The sequence below is a fragment of the Coregonus lavaretus genome (genome assembly GCF_964263955.1).
Source record: "Coregonus lavaretus genome assembly, chromosome: 28".
NCBI lineage: Eukaryota > Metazoa > Chordata > Actinopteri > Salmoniformes > Salmonidae > Coregonus > Coregonus lavaretus.
In genome coordinates, this window is record NC_140015.1 from 27,731,450 (window position 1) to 27,756,223 (window position 24,774).

General features: G+C 41.1%; 2 protein-coding genes across 2 annotated transcripts in view; both read left to right on the forward strand.

Annotated features, from left to right (window-relative positions):
- Positions 1-676: 676 nt before the first annotated feature.
- Positions 677-10,454, forward strand: alkbh7 (alkB homolog 7). Its single transcript, XM_084144907.1, has 4 exons — positions 677-1,092; positions 7,320-7,493; positions 7,782-7,906; positions 8,856-10,454. Exons 1-4 carry the CDS (start codon positions 805-807, stop codon positions 8,974-8,976), a joined length of 708 nt encoding a protein of 235 aa, XP_084001033.1. The 5' UTR covers positions 677-804; the 3' UTR covers positions 8,977-10,454.
- A 6,747-nt stretch (positions 10,455-17,201) lies between these two features.
- LOC311103696 (GDP-L-fucose synthase-like) overlaps positions 17,202-24,774 on the forward strand; it is a gene marked incomplete at its 3' end in the record, with an annotated part of 15,401 nt that continues 7,828 nt past the window's right edge. Inside the window, exons 1-5 of the mRNA XM_084145311.1 lie at positions 17,202-17,276; positions 18,159-18,321; positions 20,775-20,889; positions 21,753-21,881; positions 22,222-22,295. Of these exons, the coding sequence (XP_084001437.1) occupies positions 18,167-18,321; positions 20,775-20,889; positions 21,753-21,881; positions 22,222-22,295 (473 nt within the window). The 5' untranslated portion in view covers positions 17,202-17,276; positions 18,159-18,166. The remainder of the gene's footprint in view (positions 17,277-18,158; positions 18,322-20,774; positions 20,890-21,752; positions 21,882-22,221; positions 22,296-24,774) is intronic.

The following is a 24,774-nucleotide window of genomic DNA, read 5'->3' on the forward strand; positions in this document are numbered from 1 at the left end:
TATCAGATTATGTGTTATAAAAGTGAAGAAAATGTGACATGTTGTAATTGCGGTGGGAATCATGAAGCCACGTCTTCTGAATGCACGACAAGGGTAAAGGAGAATGAGCTGACCAAAGTCAGGGTCGTACAGAGCATTTCATATGCAGATGCTGTGAAAAGGGTTGAGGGTTTGAATGTTGCACCAGAAGAGTCCATGGTAGGGGACAGGCCTTCACTGCAGGCTGCAGGGGTTCTCTTACGCCAAGACGATCTGACATTTTAAAGGTTAAAAACGTGGACTTTGTGGCCTTTATCACAATGGTGATAAATGGCACTGCCAAGGTGGAGAAAAGATCTAGGAAGATTGAAATCATTGTGATTGCGGCGGAGCGATTCCTGGGGCTGAAAGATTTCACAGCAAGGGAGTTACATGGAATATTAGCAAAAGCCCTACCACCTTCTCAGGTACTAGAGCCTGAGAAGGGAGAACTAAAAGAAGGAAGAAGTGGGATTTTGTTTGTTTAGGCAATGTACTATTTTTATTAGTGTGGATTGTTAGAATCACTATTAAGTATGGATTTATTTATATGTATTTTATTTTGGGTTTCAAACCGTCCAGTTGGTGGCGGCAATACAACTTTTGGATGTAGTCCGCCATAAAACCCACAGAAGAAGAAGAAGAAAGTACAACTCCCACAATGCAGTGCGTTTTCAAAATGTCGCCCTCCTTCGTGATCTGACTTCTGTACCACCAGACAACAACAAAGCATAGCTTCATTTAGAAAATCTGACAGTCTACATAAATACTTGTATTTAATGAAGCATGAGACTGCTGATTACAGTTGCCAGAATAATTCATAAACGGCCTTTGTGCAGTTCAACATCATGTATAAGTTCGGCAGAGAGTTGCTCCGGAGCTGCTACGAAGAGCGGCCTGCAGTTCAGAGATGACCAGCTAGTCTGCGGTTCGACCCGGGAGTTGGTCCAGAGGCTTCGAGGACAGGTGGAGGTGAGGACGGAATTCATAAGTGAGGAAGAGGAGGGTGCTCTCATTAAAGAACTCGAGCCTGGGCTGAGGAAGAAAAGATACGAGTTCGACCACTGGGACGATGTAAGTTGTAAATCGACCTTGCTTGTTGACTACAAGGTGCCCAGCTCACACTAACTAGCTAGATAATGGATGTGGCTAAAGCTGCTGCACGTCTTACACTCAGAGGGGCTGCTTCAGTATGCAAGGAGGAGCTCTTTTGGTTAATTTCCCTATTGGCATCATGCAAATGCTTTGTTGTCTTATATTTCACTTACAAACATGTAGAGATTAAAACAGTAGCAGCAATAACAACCATATCCATATTCTACTAGATGCTGTAAAGTGTCATATTTGAATTGAGTTAGGCTATTAATCATCGCCATTATGCATTAAAAGTTTAATAGATCTTAATTTAGATTTTTTTATTTTTTATTTATTTCACCTTTATTTAACCAGGTAAGCCAGTTGAGAACAAGTTCTCATTTACAACTGCGACCTGGCCAAGATAAAGCAAAGCATTGCGATAAAAACAACAGACTTACATATGGGGTAAAAGAAAACATAAAGTCAAAAAAAAAAATATATATATATATATACAGTGTGTGCAAATGTAGCAAGTTATGGACGTAAGGCAATAAATAGGCTATAGTGCAAAATAATTACAATTAGTATTAACACTGGAATGATAGATGTGCAAATAGAGATACTGGGGTGCAAATGAGCAAAATAAATAACAATATGGGGATGAGGTAGTTGGGTGGGCTAATTTCAGATTGGCTGTGTACAGATGCAGTGATCAGTAAGGTGCTCTGACAACTGATGCTTAAAGTTAGTGAGGGAGATGAGTCTCCAGCTTCAGAGATTTTTGCAATTTGTTCCAGTCATTGGCAGCAGAGAACTGGAAGGAATGGCGGCCAAAGGAGGTGCTGGGTGGGTGTTGCTATGGTGACCAATGAGCTAAGATAAGGCGGGGATTTGCCTAGCAGTGATTTATAGATGGCCTGGAGCCAGTGGGTTTGGCGACAAATATGTAGTGAGGACCAGCCAACAAGAGCTTACAGGTCACAGTGGTGGGTAGTATATGGGGCTTTGGAGACAAAGATAGACTTTGGCACTGTGATAGACTACATCCAAATTGCTGAGTAGAGTGTTGGAGGCTATTTTGTAAATGACATCGCCGAAGTCAAGGATCGGTAGGATAGTCAGTTTTACGAGGGCATGTTTGGCAGCATGAGTGAAGGAGGCTTTGTTGCGAAATAGGAAACCGATTCTAGATTTAACTTTGGATTGGAGATTCTTAATGTGAGTCTGGAAGGAGAGTTTACAGTCTAACCAGACACCTAGGTCAAACCCGTCGAGAGTAGTGATTCTAGTCGGGTGGGCGGGTGCCAGCAGCGTTTGATTGAAGAGCATGCATTTAGTTTTACTAGTGTTTAAGAGCAGTTGGAGGCTACTGAAGGAGTGTTGTATGGCATTGAAGCTCGTTTTGAGGTTTGTTAACACAGTGTCCAATGAAGGGCCAGATGTATACAAAATGGTGTCGTCTGCGTAGTTGTGGATCTGAGAGTCACCAGCAGCAAGAGCGACATCATTGATATACATGGAGAAAAGAGTCGGCCCAAGAAAAGAGTCGGCCCACCCCCATAGAGACTGCCATAGGTCCAGACAACAGGCCCTCCGATTTGACACATTGAACTCGATCTGAGAAGTAGTTGGTGAACCAGGCGAGGCAGTCATTTGAGAAACCAAGGCTATTTAGTTGAACAGTCAGGGCCCGGTTTCCCAATAGCGATGCAATTTAGGTTTATGCGTGTTTTAACGATGCATCGGCTGAAGATGTAACATGCGTTTCCCAAAACACCACGCAGAAAGAACGTTTGCCAAGTGCATCGTTGGATCGTTTGTTGATACTGATACTGATAGGAGAGAAAAAAGCTAGCAGTGCTCTCGGATCAGCTTTCTCCATTCAAATCTCACATTCACTTTAAAATTATTCCACAATACTGAATAGCTCAAGAGAGATATTATCACCTAGGCCTATATGGCTGCAAATATTGAGGCTGCTTATTCTAATACTTACCCAATAGTTATGCAATAAATCACAGATTTGGCACAATATTGCACACGTTACACATCATGAAATACACTGAACAAAAATATAAACGCAACATGTAAAGTGTTGGTCCCATGTTTCATGAGCTGAAATACAAAATCCCAGACATTTTCCAGATGCACAAAAAGCTTATTTCTCTCAAATTGTGTGCACAAATTTGTTTACATCCCTGTTAGTGAGCATTTCTTATTTGCCAAGAGAATCCATCGACCTGACAGGTGTGGCATATCAATAAGCTGAGTAAATGGCATGATCATTACACAAGTGCACCTTGTGCTAGTGACAATAAAAGGCCACTAAGGTGGTGAGGAGTATTTCTGTCTGTAATAAAGCCCTTTTGTGGTGGAAAAACGAATTCTGATTGGCAGGGCCTGGCTCCCCAGTGGGTGAGCCTGGCTGCCAAGTGGGTGGGCCTATGCCCTCCAAGGCCCACCCATGGCTGCACCCCTACCCAGTCATGTGAAATCCATAGATTAGGGCCTAATTTATTTATTTCAATTGACAGATTTCCTTATATGAACTGTAAATCTTTGAAATTGTTGCATGTTGCTTTTTATATTTTTGTTCAGTATATATTGAGGCAAAAATAACAGCCAGTGTAGGCTACAATTAGCAAAATATAACCCAATTTACTGAACAGATTTCAACATGATTGAAAAATATAGGCCTATGTCAGTGGTGGTCGGTGCCGTTTAAGATGAGGGAGGATGATTTTTGAAATGATGAGCATGGCCTTATTTCGATTACAGCATATTAGATGACTGTCATTCATATTTCATTTACCCAGCTCAATGTAACGTCGATAGGTTTAGGCTACTACATGATACTACTTCATGATTTTCCCTATACCCATCATAAGGTTGCTACGATCTAGCCTCTGAATGAAAGTTTACAATGTAGGTGCACAGGTTGAGAGAAAAATTAGAGTAATCAAGGTGACAATGACACATTCAATACCGCCTTGTACACTCTTGCCTGCAGCTAGCTGATCTATTCCTTCTCACTTCTACGCTCTCCCCTCCTCTCATCTTTTCCCTTTGCTTGTGGATTTCAGTGCACAACAAATCAGCTGTCTGTGACCAGGCGAAAATACCTTTCCAAGCCAAACCTTCATATCATAACCGCTATACTCAGCCTACATTGTTGTCCCCATATTAGCTAACGTCATAATCAACATAGCTACTAGAACTAACGCGTTAGTAAACCCATTACAATCATGCAGTACAGTCAGCAAGCAGTTTAGCAGTTACACCTGCGTGCCCCGGTGGCAATAAATTAATAAAACCAAAAGCTTACCTTGACTTTGAAGAGTTCCAGTGTTGGATAGCCATAGCCAGCTAGCTAACATAGCATCCCTCTCTGTCTGAGCTGGGTGTTTTGAGTAGGCTAAACTAGGTAGCTAAGTGAAAGAAAAAAATACAACGAAGTATAGCTAGGTCTCTCTCTCTTGCTTCTCCTTCATTTTTAAACACATTTATTTGTTCAAAACTGTTCAACTGTTGTCTTTCTCTCTCTTTGAGTCAACTACTCACCACATTTTATGCACTGCACTGCAGTGCTAGCTAGTTGGAGATTATGCTTTCAGTACTAGATTCATTCTCTGATCCTTTGATTGGGTGGACAACATGTAAGTTCATGCTGCAAGAGCTCTGATAGGTTGGAGGATGTCCTCTGGAAGTTGTCATAATTACAATGTAAGTCTATGGACGGGGGTGAGAACCATGCGCCTCCTAGGTTTTGTATTGAAGTCAATGTACCCAGAGGAGGACGGAAACTAGCTGTGGTGCTACCCTACAGAGTGCTGTTGAGGCTACTGTAGACCTTCATTGCAAAACAGTGTGTTTTAGTCAATTATTTGGTGACGTGAGTATATTTAGTATAGTTTTATCTAAAAATGATAACTTTTTTAATGTTTCTCTATTTGTATTTTTATTAAATTAACTGAGCAGGATGGTCCTCCCCTTCCTCCTCTGAGAAGCCTCCACTGGCTTATGTAGCCTATAACCTACTGTAGCCTATTAATGCAGTCATCTTGGTTTTCATTTGAAGCATATTTTTATCCTTTGCTTGTTTGAAACAATTGCAAAGACATTGGTAACGTTGTATTTGTAGTCAACTTCGTTCCGAAGTAATCGGCGGTCACAGCGAGACAGATAAACAGCTTGATTCTATGTTTGACGCCGGAAGGGCAAAAAAGAATCCAACGACGCACTTGGCTGATCTACAAGTGGTCTGAGGCAGTCGGTAAATAACACGCGTTTTCAATTGCAACTTTAGTGACGATGGTTTTGGGAAACAGCTCTGAGATTTAATGATGCACCTACGAAGGTTCTAGCGATGAACTCAGCCTTAAGATGCTTTTGGGAAACCGGGCCCAGAACAGTGTTTGTTGGCAATCAGGTATTGAAAATGGAAAATAAAATCACTCTCTGATGATGTAAAATCCTTTAAATCAATGTAGAATATCCAAATAATTTCACTCCTGGAACCCGGTCCCCCTCCCAAATTCCACCCCTGTTACCCCTGTTGACAATGATAATTCCCTTGACGCCCCTACCAACATTGAATAAAAAAAATTCATTCTTTCAACATTGTGACACAAGCCTACCAGACGAGCTAAATTACTTCTATGCTCACTTCGAGGCAAGCAACACTGAAGCATGCATGAGAGCATCAGCTGTTCCGGACGACTGTGTGATCACACTCTGTAGCCGATGTGAGTAAGACCTTTAAACAGGTCAACATTCACAAGGCCGCAGGGCCCGACAGATTACCAGGACGTGTACTCCGAGCATGCGCTGACCAACTGGCAAGTGTCTTCACTGACATTTTCAACCTGTTTCTGACTGACTCTGTAATACCAACATGTTTCAAGCAGACCACCATAGTCCCTGTGCCCAAGAACACTAAGGTAACCTGCCTAAATGACTACCGACCCGTAGCACTCACGTCTGTAGGCATGAAGTGCTTTAAAAGGCTGGTCATGGCTCACATCAACACCATTATCCCAGAAACCCTAGATCCACTCCAATTTGCATACCGCCCCAACAGATCCACAGATGATGCAATCTCTATTGCACTCCACACTGTCCTTTCCCACCTGGACAAAAGGAACACCTACGTGAGAATGCTATTCATTGACTACAGCTCAGCGTTCAACACCATAGTGCCCTCAAAGCTCATCACTAAGCTAAGGACCCTGGGACTAAACACCTCCCTCTGCAACTGGATCCTGGACTTCCTGACGGGACACCCCCAGGTGGTAAGGGTAGGTAACAACACATCAGCCATGCTGATCCTCAACGCAGGGGCCCCTCATGTACTCACTGTTCACCCATGACTGCATGGCCAGACACGACTCCAACACCATCATTAAGTTTGCCGACGACACAACAGTGGTAGGCCTGATCACTGACAACGATGAGACAGCCTATAGGGAGGAGGTCAGAGACCTGGCTGTGTGGTGCCAGGATAACAACCTCTCCCTCAACGTGATCAAGACAAAGGAGATGATTGTGGACTACAGGAAAAAGAGGACCGAGCACACCACCATTCTCATCGACGGGGCTGTAGTGGAGCAGGTTGAGAGATTCATGTTCCTTGGTGTCCACATCACCAACAAACTATCATGGTCCAAACACACCAAGACAGTCGTGAAGAGGGCACGACAAAGCCTATTCCCCCTCAGGAGACTGAAAATATTTGGCATGGGTCCTCAGATCCTCAAAAAGTTATACAGCTGCACCATCGAGAGCATCCTGACTGGTTGCATCACTGCCTGGTATGGCAGCTGCTCGGCCTCCGACCGCAAGGCACTACAGAGGGTAGTGCGTATGGCCCAGTACCTCACTGGGGCCAAGCTTCCTGCCATCCATGACCTCTATACCAGGCGGTGTCAGAGGAAGGCCCTAAAAATTGTCAAAGACTCCAGCCACCCTAGTCATAGACTGTTCTCTGTGCTACTGCACGGCAAGTGGTACCGGAGTGCCAAGTCTAGGTCCAAAAGGATCTCTTCGTAACAGCTTCTACCACCAAGCCATTAGACTCCTGAACAGCTAATCAAATGGCTACCCGGACTATTTCCATTGTCCCCCCCATGGGCTTGTAAGTAAGCATTTCACTGCAAGGTCTACACCTGTTGTATTCGGCGCATGAGACAAATACAATTTGATTTCATTTCATTTGTGCTCACCAGGCGATTCATGGTTACCGGGAGACCGAGCGTGCTCAGTGGGGAGCGGTGTGTGAGGGGGTGATGGATCGCCTCCGAGCTGTGGCGTTCTCTGAGGGCAGCCCTCTCCTAGGCCCTGTGCATGTCCTGGACCTGGACAAGGCTGGATACATCAAACCACACATCGACAGTGTCAAGGTAGGTAGACGGCTCTCATATTAACCTGAGATGAAATGCATGATAAATATGGAACATGGTGTTCTGTGTGCTAGAATTTTCCCCTGACATGATTATTGAGTGGACACAATGTGAATACTTTTTTGGCACAAGTGTTGTTTCATTTACAATGCTGTTTGGAACTCTGTCATTCTCTCGTCCCCCCTCACCCCTTTTTTTTTGTCTTTCATCCTGCCTCTCTCTCTCCCTTTCTCTTTCACTGTCTCCCTGCCCCCTTCTATCCCTTCCTCTCCTCTCTCTCTCTGTCAGTTCTGTGGCAGCACTATAGCAGGGCTGAGTTTGTTGTCAGACAGTGTGATGCGCTTGGTGAGGGAGGATGAACCCGCTGAATGGCTGGACTTGTTTCTGCCCCGTCGCTCTCTCTACATACTCAGGTAAGGACCCAAGAAAACCTGCCATAGCAACATGCTGTCTTTCATTGTATACAAACGACCAGAGTCAGAGTCTACCTGCTAGGCCTAGTAGTAGGTTTTAACTACCCAAAACGATTATTTGAATTTATATGACCGGGGAAAAGAGCAACTGAGTAAATACCGTAATGAGAGTCTGCACTAAACAAACTCACAATATCTCCTGTGGAGAACAAGGACATGAAGTGGTTTAAAATGTACTTAATTGTTCTCTGTTACCTCCATGTTTGTATACTCTGACTGAACCCCTTCTATAGCATATAACTATACTTATGAGGGCCCAGAGGTCCGCCTGGTCAGATGGCCTGAGGTCGTATTCATTCATTCTTTCAAGCATTTCAGAGTAGAATTGCTAATCTAGGATCAGGTCCTCCCCTGTCCATGTTGGGGTTAATTCCACAAATTCTACAGTATTTCAATTCCCTCTCCCTGTAAATTCCATTTAATTCAATTCAAATTCCAGGACAGTCTTTGAATTGAGATAATTCCATTCCTCATACTGGAAGTTTAAATGATATATATACATTTTTAAATGCAGTCCACTTTTTATACTAAGTACATTCATTCCATTAACTGGGAATTGTACAAATATTGAATTCCAAAGATTACTTATTTTTTTTACAATTCCAATTCAAAGTCTAATTCCAATTCCATAACTTGAAGGTTGTTGACATTCGAATTGAATTCAACGTACAGTAAATTCTCCACTTCATGAGTGAATTCATTGGAATTTCAAATTAAATTGGAATTGACCAACACTGGTCCATGTATTCATATTCATTGTGATCTAAAAGGCATAACTGATCCTAAACCGGCACTCATACTCTGAGACACTTGATACAACTCCTGGCATTTCACACATTGTGCTTGTGTGGTGAATGACTGATGGCATTGTTTTTCTGCATCCATCCAGGGACCAGGCCAGATATAAGTTCACCCATGAGATCCTTAAAGATGCCGAGTCCGTTTTCTCTGGACAGAGAGTGCCCCGCCATCGCCGCATCTCTGTCATCTGCCGGAACCTTCCTGTTTGAAGCATGAGAGCCAAGAGAGACAACTGTGACAGTCTCACTGGCAATAGCCAGAGCTCGGTATTTGAGACGTTAAAAACGTCACTGTGTTAACATTTTATGTACACACTTTCTCACTGTGCGAGAGACTGTTGTGAATGACGATTTAGACGTTTCCCTTATAATCATTTTTCATTCAAGCACTTTTTTCAAAATAAACTACCTGTACAGGATTTAATTCTGAATTAAATGTCGGTACGGCATACAGGTATGATGCATTTCAAAGGGTCATAATGCATTACAAGACTTGTCATAAGTATCTATGAACTTCTTATGCTAATTAATGCCATATAATGAATCTGAGTTATTAGCCTTTTCAAAAAGGCCACATAGAAAGGCATGTTGATAAGTTGTAGGAGAACCACTTGAAGGAGAACCTGCATTTTCTGGTGCGCTTCACTACCCAACTATCCAAGATCTGTATTAGGTATTTTGTTATTTGGTATTTTATTAGGATCCCCATTAGCTGTTGCAAAAGCAGCAGCTACTCTTCCTGGGGTCCACACAAAACATGAAACATGACATAATAAAGAACATTAATAGAAAAGAACAGTACAGAACTACATACATTTAAATGTAATTCACAATTGCGTTGAATTCTTTGAGGTAAATGGATACTTACTTCAAATAGTTATAGCCCTATATAGGACGTCGCTCATGGGCGTTCTGGAAGGCTACAATGCGGAGCCTGGAAAATAACTGCCAACATTTTTGAGGATACTTGTTTCATTTATGCCTTCATAATCATTTGATTCATACTGAATGGAAGTGCAATAAATGAAAATGGAAATTAAATAACACTTTTTGCTTAATTCCCCTGACATGAATATAGCAACCTTGTTTCGCTAAATTCCCCTGATGTGAATAAAGCTACCTTGTTTCTACAGCTACCGCCCGTAATGTGTATCCTGGGGTAAAGTATAGACTTTTTACAGTTACCACGCGCAATGGGTTTCATTAGGTAAAATGCAACATTCATGAACATGAAATAACCAGGCTTTGAATCTTGAGCCTTGTTACTTACAGTCTAGCTCCCTTAACGGGATCTAGTATAACGTGTTACAGTCTACCGCTTATGACTGGTTAGCTGAGGTATTGTGCCAGGCATTGGACCTGTTTATATAATGAACAAGGTCCCTGTGAATCAGAGGGAGTTGTCATGCTCCTACTCATAAAATTAACCATAATCAGATGGGGGTTTCTTTAACTCTACCCACATGTACATATTACCTCAATTACCTCGACTAACCGGTGACCCCACTCATTGACTCTGTACCGGTACCCCCTGTATATACCTCTCTACTGTTATTTTATTTTACTGCTGCTCTTTAATGTTTTTCTTAACATTGTTGGTTAAGGGCTTGTAAGTAAGCATTTCACTGTAATGTCTACACCTGTTGTATTCAGCACATGTGGCAAATAAAATTTGATTTGATTCACCTAAGGTCCTTGGCTCATGCTGAGGCTTTTTTGGCGGTCGGTGCCGTTTAAGATGAGGGAGGACGATTTTCTTATTTTTTTATGAGCATGACCTTATTTCTATTACAGTGTATTGGATGACTGTCATTCATATTCCATTCACCCAGCTCAATGTATGTATCATTGATAGGTTTAGTTTACTACATGATACTCAACTTTTCCCTATACCCATCATAAGGTTGCTACAACCTAGCCTACGAATAAAAGTTTACAACGTAGGTGCACAGGTCGAGAGAAATTAGAGTAATCTAGGTGACAGACAGTGACACATTCAATACTGCGTTGCACACTCTTGCCTGCATCTAGCTGATCTAGGTTATAATCATTAGTCAGTTGAAAACAAGCGTTTTCTATTGGACAAATTCAGGAATGTTTATCCCCGCTTCGTTCCGTTTGTTTCCGTTTAAGAAACGTTTTTCAACAGAATCGACGGAATGAATACACCCCTGATCACACGCAAACACAGAACTAGCAGACACATAGAGTGTACAGTGAAAGTATTCAGACCCCTTGACTTTTTCCACATTTTGTTACGTTACAGCCTTATTCTAAAATTGATTAAATTGTTTTTTTCCTCATCAATCTACACACAATACCCCATAATGACAAAGCAAAAACAGGTTTTTAGAAATGTTTGCAATAAATAAATAAATATCACATTTACATAAGTCTTTAGACCCTTTACTCAGTACTTTGTTGAATCACCTTTGGCAGCGATGACAGCCTTGAGTCTTCTTGGGTATGACGCTACAAGCTTGGCACACCTGTATTTGGGGAGTTTCTCACATTCTTCTCTACAGATCCTCTCAAGCTCTGTCAGGTTGGATGGGGAGTGTCGCTGCACAGCTATTTTCAGGTCTCTCCAGAGATGTTCGATCGGGTTCAAGTCCGGGCTCTGGCTGGGCCACTCAAGGACATTCAGAGACTTGTCCCGAAGCCACTCCTGCGTTGTCTTGGTTGTGTGCTTAGGGTCGTTGTCCTGTTGGAAGGTGAACCTTCACCCCGGTCTGAGGTCCTGAGTGCTCTGGAGCAGGTTTTTATCAAGGATCTCTGTACTTTGCTCCGTTCATCTTTCCCTCGATCCTGACTAGTCTCCCAGTCCCTGCCGCTGAAAAACATTCCCACAGCATGATGCTGCCACCACCATGCTTCACCGTAGGGATGGTGCCAGGTTTCGTCCAGACGTGACGCTTGGCATTCAGGCCAAAGAGTTCAATCTTGGTTTCATCAGACCAGAGAATCTTGTTTCTCATGGTCTGAGAGTCCTTTAGGTGCCTTTTGGTAAACTCCAAGCGTGCTGTCATGTGCCTTTTACTGAGGAGTGGCTTCCGTCTGGCCAGTCTTTTTTTCATTTTAGAGTAAGGCTGTAACGTAACAAAATGTGGGCTATTTTTAGCACTTTTCTGGGATGCTTGATTGTTTTTATTGCTTTACTTGCGAACCTTATCAGAAGTAGACATGACAATGTTATTTATGTTTGAGCTGTACGTGCAGGCTGCACACACCGGACTTCATTCTAGGGCACACCGCCTCAGTGCTAACAGTTCATAGGCACATGATTACTGTATACAATAGATGTAGGATCGACAGAGGCATTCAGGGGAGTTAGAGGAACATAAATTAGGTTACTTATATTGACTGCCAACGCCCCTGGGATAATGTACATTTGCTGCAGCATTACCACAACTCAGCGACACAATGGTAGGGATTATCTGAGCTGGGTTTGGGTTGGGTCATTGATAAGTCATTGTCTCAATGAATGCATTGTTATTGATCCCTTTATATTTTAAAGTACTGTGGTGGCAGCATCAAGGTTGAATTAATTCAGCAAGGTTGGTAGAATCTTATTCAAAATTATTCACAGCTGAAGTGGCTGCCAAATGTGCTTCCAACAAGTATTAACTCTGGGGAGTGAAGACATATGCAATCAATACATCATCATTTTATATTTCTTAGTAATTTGGAAAATGTTATTAAATGTTTCTTTCACTTTGAAAATGTGGAGTAGGTTGTGTAGATAGATTGGTAGGAAATAAATCCAATTGATTCCCTTTTTAGATATAATTTTAAAACAGCTAAAATGTGAAGACAAGGGGTGTGTAGACTTTAACTAGCGACTATGCTTAGATATGCCAGAAAAATACTTGGTTTAAATGTAATCTGGCACCTTATGATATCATGATATTTGTGTATTAATTATGATGCCATGATATGTGCCTGTATTGATTATGTGTGTTATGATCCCATGTACTGTGTTGTAATTTGGATGTAAAGTCTTAGGCATGTTAGGTTGCGTTTACACAGGCAGCCCAATTCACTAATTGGTCTTTTGACAAATCAAATCAGCTCTGAAAAAGATCTGACGTGAAAACTGTGGTAGGCAGTGGGAGGCTACACAGAAGTATTCAACCGGTGGTCCACGGAGTTACTGCAGGGGCTCCTCGATAAAATAATATACAGCTGTGGAAAAAATTAAGAGACCACTGCAAAATTATCAGTTTCTCTGGTTTTACTATTTATAGGTATGTGTTTGGGTAGAAATAACATTTTTGTTTTATTCAATAAACTACTGACAACATTTCTCCCAAATTCCAAATAAAAATATTGTCATTTAGTGCATTTAAATAAATACATATTTATTCCAAAAAAAAAAAAAAGATGCAGTGTTGTCAGACCTCGAATAAGGCAAAGAAAATAAGTTAATGTAAATTTTAAAACGACACAATACTAATGTTTTAATTTAGGAAGAGTTCAGAAATCAATATTTGGTGGAATAACCCTGATTTTCAATCACTGCTTTAATGCTGGATATAGATACTTTTGTACCTGTTTCCTCCAGAATCTTCACAAGGTCCTTTGCTGTTGTTCTGGGATTGATTTGCACTTTTCGCACCAAAGTACGTTCATCTCTAGCAGACACAACGCGTCTCCTTCCTGAGCGGTATGATGGCTGCGTGGTCCCATGGTGTTTATACTTGCATACTATTGTTTGTACAGATGAACGTGGTACCTTCAGGTGTTTGGAAACTGCTCCCAAGGATGAACCAGACTTGTGGAGGTCTACAATCTTTTTCTGAAGTCTTGGCTGATTTATTTTCATTTTCCCATGATGTCAAGCAAAGAGGCACTGAGTTTGAAGGCAGGCCTTGAAATATATCCACAGGTACACCTCCAATTGACTCAAATTATGTCAATTAGCCTATCAGAAGCATCTAAAGCCATGACAACATTTTCTGGAATCTTCTAAGCTGTTTAAAGGCACAGTCAACTTAGTGTATGTAAACTTCTGACCCACTGGAATTGTGATACAGTGAATTATAAGTGAAATAATATGTCTGTAAACAATTGTTGGAAAAATTACTTGTCATGCACCAAGGAACCAACTTGCCAAAACTATAGTTTGTTAACAAGAAATTTGTGGAGTGGTTGAAAAACGAGTTTTAATGACTCCAACCGAAGTGTATGTAAACTTCTGACTTCAACTGTATACAGTGGGGAGAACAAGTATTTGATACACTGCCGATTTTGCAGGTTTTCCTACTTACAAAGCATGTAGAGGTCTGTGATTTGTATCATAGGTACACTTCAACTGTGAGATTTTGCATTTTATTGCATGACATAAGTATTTGATCACCTACCAACCAGTAAGAATTCCGGCTCTCACAGACCTGTTAGTTTTTCTTTAAGAAGCCCTCCTGTTCTCCACTCATTACCTGTATTAACTGCACCTGTTTGAACTCGTTACCTGTATAAAAGACACCTGTCCACACACTCAATCAAACAGACTCCAACCTCTTCACAATGGCCAAGACCAGAGAGCTGTGTAAGGACATCAGGGATAAAATTGTAGACCTGCACAAGGCTGGGATGGGCTACAGGACAATAGGCAAGCAGCTTGGTGAGAAGGCAACAACTGTTTGCGCAATTATTAGAAAATGGAAGAAGTTCAAGATGACGGTCAATCACCCTCGGTCTGGGGCTCCCCCTGCTCAAGCCAGCGCATGTCCAGGCCCGTCTGAAGGGAAAAAAGTATTTGATCCCCTGCTGATTTTGTACATTTGCTCACTGACAAAGAAATGAACATTCTATCATTTTAATGGTAGGTTTATTTGAACAGTGAGAGACAGAATAACAACAAAAAAATCCAGAAAGACACATGTCAAGAATGTTATAAATTGATTTGCATTTTAATGAGGGAAATAAGTATTTGACCCCCTCTCAATCAGAAAGATTTCTGGCTCCCGGGTGTCTTTTATACAGGTAACGAGCTGAGATTGGGAGCACACTCTTAAAGGGAGTGCTCCTAATCTCAGCTTGTTACCTGTATAAAAGACACCTGTCCACAGAAGCAATCAATCAATCAGATTCCAAACTCTCCACCATGGCCAAGACCAAATAGCTCTCCAAGGATGTCAGGGACAAGATTGTAGACCTACACAAGGCTGGAATGGGCTACAAGACCATCGCCAAGCAGTTTGGTGAGAAGTTGACAACAGTTGGTGCGATTATTCGCAAATGGAAGAAACACAAAATAACTGTCAATCTCCCTCGGCCTAGGGCTCCATGCAAGATCTCACCTCGTGGAGTTGCAATGATCATGAGAACGGTGAGGAATCAGCCCAGAACTACACGGGAGGATCTTGTCAATGATCTTAAGGCAGCTGGGACCATAGTCACCAAGAAAACAATTGGTAACACACTACGCCGTGAAGCACTGAAATCCTGCAGCGCCCGCAAGGTCCCCCTGCTCAAGAAAGCACATATACATGCCCGTCTGAAGTTTGCCAATGAACATCTGAATGATTCAGAGGAGAACTGGGTGAAAGTGTTGTGGTCAGATGAGACCAAAATGGAGCTCTTTGGCATCAACTCAACTCGCTGTGTTTGGAGGAGGAGGAATGCTGCCTATGACCCCAAGAACACCATCCCCACCGTCAAACATGGAGGTGGAAACATTATGCTTTGGGGTTGTTTTTCTGCTAAGGGGACAGGACAACTTCACCGCATCAAAGGGACGATGGACGGGGCCATGTACCGTCAAATCTTGGGTGAGAACCTCCTTCCCTCAGCCAGGGCATTGAAAATGGGTCGTGGATGGGTATTCCAGCATGACAATGACCCAAAACACACGGCCAAGGCAACAAAGAAGTGGCTCAAGAAGAAGCACATTAAGGTCCTGGAGTGGCCTAGCCAGTCTCCAGACCTTAATCCCATAGAAAATCTGTGGAGGGGGCTGAAGATTCGAGTTGCCAAATGTCAGCCTCAAAACCTTAATGACTTGGAGAAGATCTGCAAAGAGGAGTGGGACAAAATCCCTCCTGAGATGTGTACAAACCTGGTGGCCAGCTACAAGAAACGTCTGACCTCTGTGATTGCCAACAAGGGTTTTGCCACCAAGTACTAAGTCATGTTTTGCAGAGGGGTCAAATACTTATTTCCCTCATTAAAATGCAAATCAATTTATAACATTTCTGACATGGGTTTTTCTGTATTTTTTTGTTGTTATTCTGTCTCTCACTGCTCAAATAAACCTACCATTAAAATTATACACTGATAATTTCTTTGTCAGTGGGCAAACGTACAAAATCAGCAGGGGATCAAATACTTTTTTCCCTCACTGTAGGCTTTAAAAAAGCTTAGCACTCCAATCAATCATACTCATCATAGTATATAATTCAGGGGGTCAAATTTACCTGTTTCTAATATTGAGGGGGTAATGACCCCCCTTCCCCTGTAAGTTACGCACCTGCCTATATAGCCCTATGTTGGATACAATGCTGCAGTTGTGAAACAAATAAAACATTTTTTTGATCTACTTGTGTCAGTATATTTTAATTATGGAATGATTTGATATTTTTATTTATTTTTATTTCACCTTTATTTAACCAGGTAAGCCAGTTGAGAACAGGTTCTCATTTACAACTGCGACCTGGCCAAGATAAAGCAAAGTAGTGCAATAAAAACAACACAGAGTTACATATGGGGTAAAAAAAACATAAAGTCAGAAATACAACAGAAAATATATATACAGTGTGTGCAAATGTAGCAAGTTATGGAGGTAAGGCAATAAATAGGCTATAGTGCAGAATAATTACAATAGTATTAACACTGGAATGCTAGATGTGCAAGAGATTATGTGCAAATAGAGATACTGGGGTGCAAAAGAGCAAAATAAATAACAATATAGGGATGAGGTAGTTGGGTGGGCTAATTTCAGATGGGCTGTGTACAGGTGCAGTGATCGGTAAGGTGCTCTGACAACTGATGCTATGGTTTTATCAAAAGGTTTGATATGGTTTTATCAAAATGTTTGAGAAGGCTATACTGATGTTATGTAGTGCGGACCTGGTACAACGCCATAACACATTGCAATGTAGAGTCAACACCATAAATGCGTTAAAATCGCCTATACATTTACCAGACAGAAGTGATATTACATTTATGGTGGGGAAAACTTTTTTTTTCAGCAAACCTATTTTAACAGTCCTGGTATTTTCTTAATGTGATACCTGAGATGGTGCGAGAAACTGGGATCGTCAGATTCGCTGCACATGATGTCACCTGTAAGGCTACTACACTCAGTATAACCCTTTTTTTCTAAGAGTGTAGCTCACAGGTAGCCTATAAGAGCGACCGCACCTTGCGCCTGCGGCTTTGCTATTGAAATGTTTAGTGCGCAAGACAAGAGAGATAGCCTAGACCTCATTTATATTCTTCAGCTTACAGAAATAGGATCTAATACTGACTTTATTCGAGGAGGACAATTCTAACGAAACATTTTACAGGTTTGAATTCATACATTAAACTTTGTGTATTTATGAGATACATATTTAAATAACACGAGGGTCTTGCCGAGTAAAACATTTGAATGATTATAATTCTAAATAGCCCACATAAACTATACGATTAATATTTCAAATGTTTTGCCTTCATTCATATTTGGCCTATGAATCCGATTTATAGGCCTTTTTTCTTTTGTTGAATGAATGGGTGCTTTTGACTTCAACACATTATTTTTATTTAAAATAGTAGGCCTAGACATTTTCTTTCGACAAACTTCGTATAGGCTACTTTTAGCCTACTCTTGTTTGCGTTGCTAAAATAATGTCAGTGGTGTAGCCTATATGATCATCTGATGTTGTAATATACTATTTTGTAATATAGGCCTAATGAGCCTAACCGTTATTTCGATTAAACACATATTGTTAATTTGAAAAATCAAATACTTTATCTGTCGGTATTGGCGTAAGCTATTTGTCCTTTTGCTAAAATTAACATTATCATAATGCAATTAATTCCGTTTTGGACTCTTGAGCTTAATATTTATTTCAAAATAAAAAAGTAATTAAATGTAGACAGGAAATAAATACAATAAAGTAGCCTCCATGGTTAAACAAATAGGCTACAAAGAAATTGTAAACGAAACGAAAAGTGTGTTAATACATGTAAACTTGCGTTTGATGTATAGCATGTTATTAATTCCTTATTAGCCTAAATGTAACTATTCTTAGTTTTGTATTATCATCATTATTACGTTTTAATGTAGGCTATAAATAGGGCCATGAGGACACTGTCTTTCGTATTAGCCTACTTTGCTTAGGGCTTCATCGTAATAGCGTTCTGTGAATATCACAACTGAAAAATAAAAGTTAGCTTTCTTTGATCAGAGTGAGAGATGGATTCGCAGACTAAGGCTGAGCCGATGCGCGTGCTCGTCACGGGCGGATCCGGATTGGTCGGGAAGGCCATCGAGCACGTGGTGAAACAAGAAGGCGGCTGTCTCGAGGGCGAACAGTGGACCTTCCTCTGCTCCAAAGAAGCCAACCTCGTGTAAGTTATGTCACATTAACCTCATATTCTCAGCAGAGCTGGTCTGAGGCTTGGTCGTTGCAGATAAAAATGTCCTAGTCTATATAGAGATGCCATGATCCCATATTCTACATGCCCGAGAAACACCAGCATGGCTGTTCTACATAACATATTTCTATAGGAAATGTATGTCACGTTGCACTGTATGAAACCCTGGTTTAAATATTTGTAAATTCCTGTTATGATCCTTTTGCTTCTGGGGCTGGTTTTGTGGTTCCAACAGTAACGAAATGGATAAAAGAAGTCCAAAAAATAAGTTCACTCCTGGAAAAATTATTAAATGTTCTGCTATTCAATTATTTTCTATTCAATTCTATAGATATATGGATTGATGGATAGATACAGTATATAGGTAGAGTTTCTACAGTGGGGGAAAAAAGTATTTAGTCAGCCACCAATTGTGCAAGTTCTCCCACTTAAAAAGATGAGAGAGGCCTGTAATTTTCATCATAGGTACACGTCAACTATGACAGACAAAATGAGAAAAAAACATCCAGAAAATCACATTGTAGGATTTTTTATGAATTTATTTTCAAATTATGGTGGAAAATAAGTATTTGGTCAATAACAAAAGTTTCTCAATACTTTGTTATATACCCTTTGTTGGCAATGACACAGGTCAAACGTTTTCTGTAAGTCTTCACAAGGTTTTCACACACTGTTGCTGGTATTTTGGCCCATTCCTCCATGCAGATCTCCTCTAGAGCAGTGATGTTTTGGGGCTGTCGCTGGGCAACACAGACTTTCAACTCCCTCCAAAGATTTTCTATGGGGTTGAGATCTGGAGACTGGCTAGGCCACTCCAGGACCTTGAAATGCTTCTTACGAAGCCACTCCTTCGTTGCCCGGGCGGTGTGTTTGGGATCATTGTCATGCTGAAAGACCCAGCCACGTTTCATCTTCAATGCCCTTGCTGATGGAAGGAGGTTTTCACTCAAAATCTCATGATACATGGCCCCATTCATTCTTTCCTTTACACGGATCAGTCGTCCTGGTCCCTTTGCAGAAAAACAGCCCCAAAGCATGATGTTTCCACCCCCATGCTTCACAGTAGGTATGGTGTTCTTTGGATGCAACTCAGCATTCTTTGTCCTCCAAACACAACGAGTTGAGTTTTTACCAAAAAGTTCTATTTTGGTTTCATCTGACCATATGACATTCTCCCAATCCTCTTCTGGATCATCCAAATGCACTCTAGCAAACTTCAGACTGGCCTGGACATTACATTTACATTTACATTTTAGTCATTTAGCAGACGCTCTTATCCAGAGCGACTTACAGTTAGTGAATACATATATATTTTTTTTATACTGGCCCCCCGTGGGAATCGAACCCACAACCCCACAGCCATGCTCTATCAACTGAGCTACATCCCTGCCGGCCATTCCCTCCCCTACCCTGGGCCAATTGTGCGCCGCCCATGAGTCTCCCGGTCGCGGCCGGCTGCGACAGAGCCTGGATTCGAACCAGGATCTCTAGTGGCACAGTTAGCACTGCGATGCAGTGCTTTAGACCACTGCGCCACTCAGGAGACTGGCTTAAGCAGGGGGACACGTCTGGCACTGCAGGATTTGAGTCCCTGGCGGCGTAGTGTGTTACTGATGGTAGGCTTTGTTACTTTGGTCCCAGCTCTCTGCAGGTCATTCACTAGGTCCCCCCGTGTGGTTCTGGGATTTTTGCTCACCGTTCTTGTGATCATTTTGACCCCACGGGGTGAGATCTTGCGTGGAGCCCCAGATCGAGGGAGATTATCAGTGGTCTTGTATGTCTTCCATTTCCTAATAATTGCTCCCACAGTTGATTTCTTCAAACCAAGCTGCTTACCTATTGCAGATTCAGTCTTCCCAGCCTGGTGCAGGTCTACAATTTTGTTTCTGGTGTCCTTTGACAGCTCTTTGGTCTTGGCCATAGTGGAGTTTGGAGTGTGACTGTTTGAGGTTGTGGACAGGTGTCTTTTATACTGATAACAAGCTCAAACAGATGCCATTAATACAGGTAACGAGTGGAGGACAGAGGAGCCTCTTAAAGAAGAAGTTACAGGTCTGTGAGAGCCAGAAATCTTGCTTGTTTGTAGGTGACCAAATACTTATTTTCCACCATAATTTGCAAATAAATTCATTAAAAATTCTACAATGTGATTTTCTGGATTTTCTTTCCTCAATGTGTCTGTCATAGTTGACGTGTACCTATGATGAAAATTACAGGCTTCTCTCATCTTTTTAAGTGGGAGAACTTGCACAATAGGTGGCTGACTAAATACTTTTTTTCCCCACTGTATATAGTTCCTGTTGGAACCACATTAAATTTTTAGCTAATTACATTTGTGTATGCATACTTTTATGAGATTGATGTGTTTGCCATTAAATGGGATGATGATGGTGATGAATGATGACAGTTGTACAATGTTCTGCCAGAGATCTACAACAGACAATAGCAGTTTTTAAGAAGTATCGGCCTACCCATGTCATCCACCTGGCTGCCAAGGTGGGAGGACTCTACCTTCACATGAAGGAGAACCTACACTTTCTGGTGAGCTTCATTACCTAACTACCCAGTTTGTTTCAATACCTAGGCTATATGTTTCTGTCCTAAAGTACATTTGTTCAATCAGGGATGGGACTAGAAATTCGGACCGGGCATTTCTAACTCACAGGACATTTTTTTCCTCAAAGCTACCACACTGGCCCATTTTTTTACCTAGAGGCCCCGATTGTTAACCAAATAATGATCATTCTGTACAAAACCCCCAATTTAGACAGGCCGATGGGCTGGTTCCATCTTCAGCCTATCTGGCATTTTGCCTGAACTGTCCAAAGGCCAGTCCGTTTCAGTGTTCAATTCTGTAGAGTATTTTGTTCAGATCAGTGTGTTTTGGTCCCATAGCCTAGTATAATATTGAATGACACAAAACCGATACATCGAAACATACTATATGACTAAATATTTGTGTGTACTGTATTTGTTCTGTGTAGTTATGTCATATACAGTGTGTTTGTTTTGTGTTGTTCAGTATGTTTGTTGTCACAGCATTGCCGTGAAATGGTTTGTTTTATCTAGCTACCGGTTGAGTGCACTGACTGTAAGTAACTCTGGAAAATATCTTCTGCTAAATTACCTAAATATAAATGTCCATGTTTGCCTGGCTGGGCAACAACCTAGGCTGACATTTAGTTGAACTTGTCAAAGCGAAGTTTACACAGTGACTTTGTTGGCACACTTCTTAATCTTATTCCGAAAGGGTATTAATCCATCTGTGAGGAGAGTTTACAGGGGAGCTTGTTATCACAGCATCCAAATGCATTCTTTGAATTCATTTGTGGGAAAACAAGTTATTGTGTAAAGCCGTAATACGGGTTTGATTGAATTGAGACCACAGTGTTTTGCCTTCACAGAGGGACAACCTTCGCATCAATGACAACGTGCTGCAGACGTCTCACGAAATGGGCGTCACCAAGGTGGTGTCCTGCCTGTCCAGCTGCATCTTTCCTGACAAGACCACCTACCCTATCGATGAGAGCATGGTGAGTTGAACAACCAATAAGACCTTATCGATGAGAGCATGGTGAGTTGAACAACCAATAAGACCCTATCAAAGAGAGCATGTTGAGTTTAATACTAAAATACCATGGTTGCATCAAATGGCACCCTATTCCCTATATAGTGCATTACTTTTGACCAGAGCCCTAATGGCCCTGGTCAAAAGAAGGAGATCAACAGTATAGGAAGCCTTTTGGGAACCAACCTAGTATGTGCCCAGTGACAGTATAACTACTGTATGTTTGGGAACCTCTGGCCCTTCAAAATATGATTTTTAAGAAAAGCTGGTGTATGATCACTCATGCTTTCCTCCCCTTCACACAGATCCACAATGGGCCTCCACACGACTCGAACTTTGGCTACTCACATGCCAAAAGAATGATTGATATTCAGAACAGGTGAGCTGGTGACTAATCGGTTACCTGTGCAGGTACATTAGCACACAGTTTAAAGACCCACTCCAGCCTCCCTAGCACCTCATTTATCACCTGATTACATGGCACAACCCAGCTAGCACATCATGTTCTGAGAACCATATGTTTCTTAGAGCTTGGTGAGAGTGTGGTTGTCCTATGGATATTTTCATTACAACCTTCCGACAATGTTCTGGGAATCGTGCAGGATACCCAGCTAGCACATAAAGTTCTGAGAACCATATGTTTCTTAGGTGGGAATTTCAGTACTTCAGCATAACGTTTCCTACAGGTTTCCTCATGGTTCTATTTAAAGTAATGTTCTCAAATTGTTCAGAGAACATTAAGAAACAACATTCTTCTGTGGGAATTTCAGTACTTCAGCAAATTATTATTTTATTATTATTATTATTTTTGTCATTTAGCAGACGCTCTTATCCAGAGCGACTTACAAGAGCAATTAGGGTTAAGTGCCTTGCTCAAGGGCACATCGACAGATTTTTCACCTCAAATCAAAATGTATTTTTCACATGCGCCGAATACAACAGGTGTAGACCTTACCGTGAAATGCTTACTTGCAAGCCCTTAACCAAAAATGCAGTTTTATGAAAATAGAATTAAGAAAATATTTACTAAGTCAACTATTTTTTTTATTTTTTTTTAAGTAACAGGTTTCCTCATGGTTCGATTTAGTCATATTCTCAGAACATTAAGAAAAATGTCCATAAAAACCACAAGAACGTTCTAAGAATGTTATTTATAAACATATACATTCTGTTCTCAGCGTCAACAAAACTCTCTATCCTCTATCTTGTTAAGTGAGTTCAGGTATGTTGGCCCCACCCACTAATTGGCCACACCTGATCTTTATGAGTGCTTGTTTCCTTTGAAATGGGATCTGTTTGAATAGACTAAAATGAACAGCTTTGTATAAATTACAAAACATGGCATGCTAGTGCCATCCTGGTGGCGCAGTTGACTAATTCCATAGATTGCAAACAGAAGATCATAGGTTTAAATCTCACTGGGTCCGTGCCACAATAAAAAAGAGATGTGTTTGCATGATTAATGCCTAAGCAAATATATTTCCATGTGTCCCATCTGTGCTTGGTGTTCAAAACAATTAACCTAACATAGCAGTGTTATTAAAAGTCTTATTGAAACATGTTCTCAGAACGTTATTTAATTACCTTCAAATAACCTATAATTTACGTTCTCAGAACATTAATAAAACCTCCCAGGAAAACTTTCAGGGAACCATAGGAAAACGTTCTCATAACTTCCCTGCAACCAAAAAACGAATGTTCCCAAAACAGGCAACACTTTCACTTCCGTTCTCAGAACGTTTCAAAAATGTCCGTTTCACCGGTGTTCCCAGAACCAATGGGAAACCAAAACCTTAGGTTCCCACAACTTCCAAGGAACCAAATATGCTAGCTGGGAAGTGGGGGGTGGGCCTTTCCTCTTTTGTCCTCTATTGCTCTTCTATTGTTCTGGGAAGCAAGGGGGAAGACCGATGACATCAGTGTGCATCCAATTTCAATTTAAGGGGCTTTATTGGCATGGGAAACATGTATTTACATTGCCAAAGCAAGTGAAATAGATAATAAACAAAAGTGAAATAAACAATACAAAGTTAACAGTAAACATTACACTCACAAAAGTTCCAAAAGAATAAAGACATTACAAGTGTCATATTATGTCTATTTACAGTGTTGTAATGATGTGCAAATAGTACAAAAGGAAAAATAAACACAGCCGTATTCCATCATCCCAACCCCTTGAATTGCCAACTCCTTGAATTTCGCCATTGCGTTTAAAAAAAACACAATTTTGCAAAATATATATGTTTTTACCCTTAAGGGTGTGTACCTTTTACTGTATGTATACTTGGAATATTGTTTTTCAACGGGAAAGTAAAAAAATAGCCGGGTGGGTCTTTAAATGTTCAAACCACAACATGATTGTGTGTGTGTGTGTTTGTGTTTGTGTATGTACAGTGGGGGAAAAAAAGTATTTAGTCAGCCACCAATTGTGCAAGTTCTCCCACTTAAAAAGATGAGAGAGGCCTGTAATTTTCATCATAGGTACACGTCAACTATGACAGACAAAATGAGAAAAAAAATCCAGAAAATCACATTGTAGGATTTTTTATGAATTTATTTGCAAATTATGGTGGAAAATAAGTATTTGGTCAATAACAAAAGTTTCTCAATACTTTGTTATATACCCTATGTTGGCAATGACACAGGTAAAACGTTTTCTGTAAGTCTTCACAAGGTTTTCACACACTGTTGCTGGTATTTTGGCCCATTCTATAAGGGATCGGGGTTTGGCTGGGTCTAGACAGAGTCTGACACTCCCCCGATCTACAGAGAGGGGGAGTCATCAGACTCGATCTGTTTCACCTGAGTTCTGAGCACACCTGTCAGTAATTAGAGTTAGGATATAAGGTGTGCTCAGA

Excerpts from the sequence above, each read along its gene's own strand:
- alkbh7 (XM_084144907.1), top strand. The coding sequence starts at position 805 with ATGAGACTGCTGATTACAGTTGCCAGAATAATTCATAAACGGCCTTTG. Across the intron at positions 7,494-7,781 it reads CACACATCGACAGTGTCAAG|TTCTGTGGCAGCACTATAGC; the intron begins GTAGGTAGACGG and ends TCTCTCTGTCAG. Across the intron at positions 7,907-8,855 it reads CGCTCTCTCTACATACTCAG|GGACCAGGCCAGATATAAGT; the intron begins GTAAGGACCCAA and ends GCATCCATCCAG.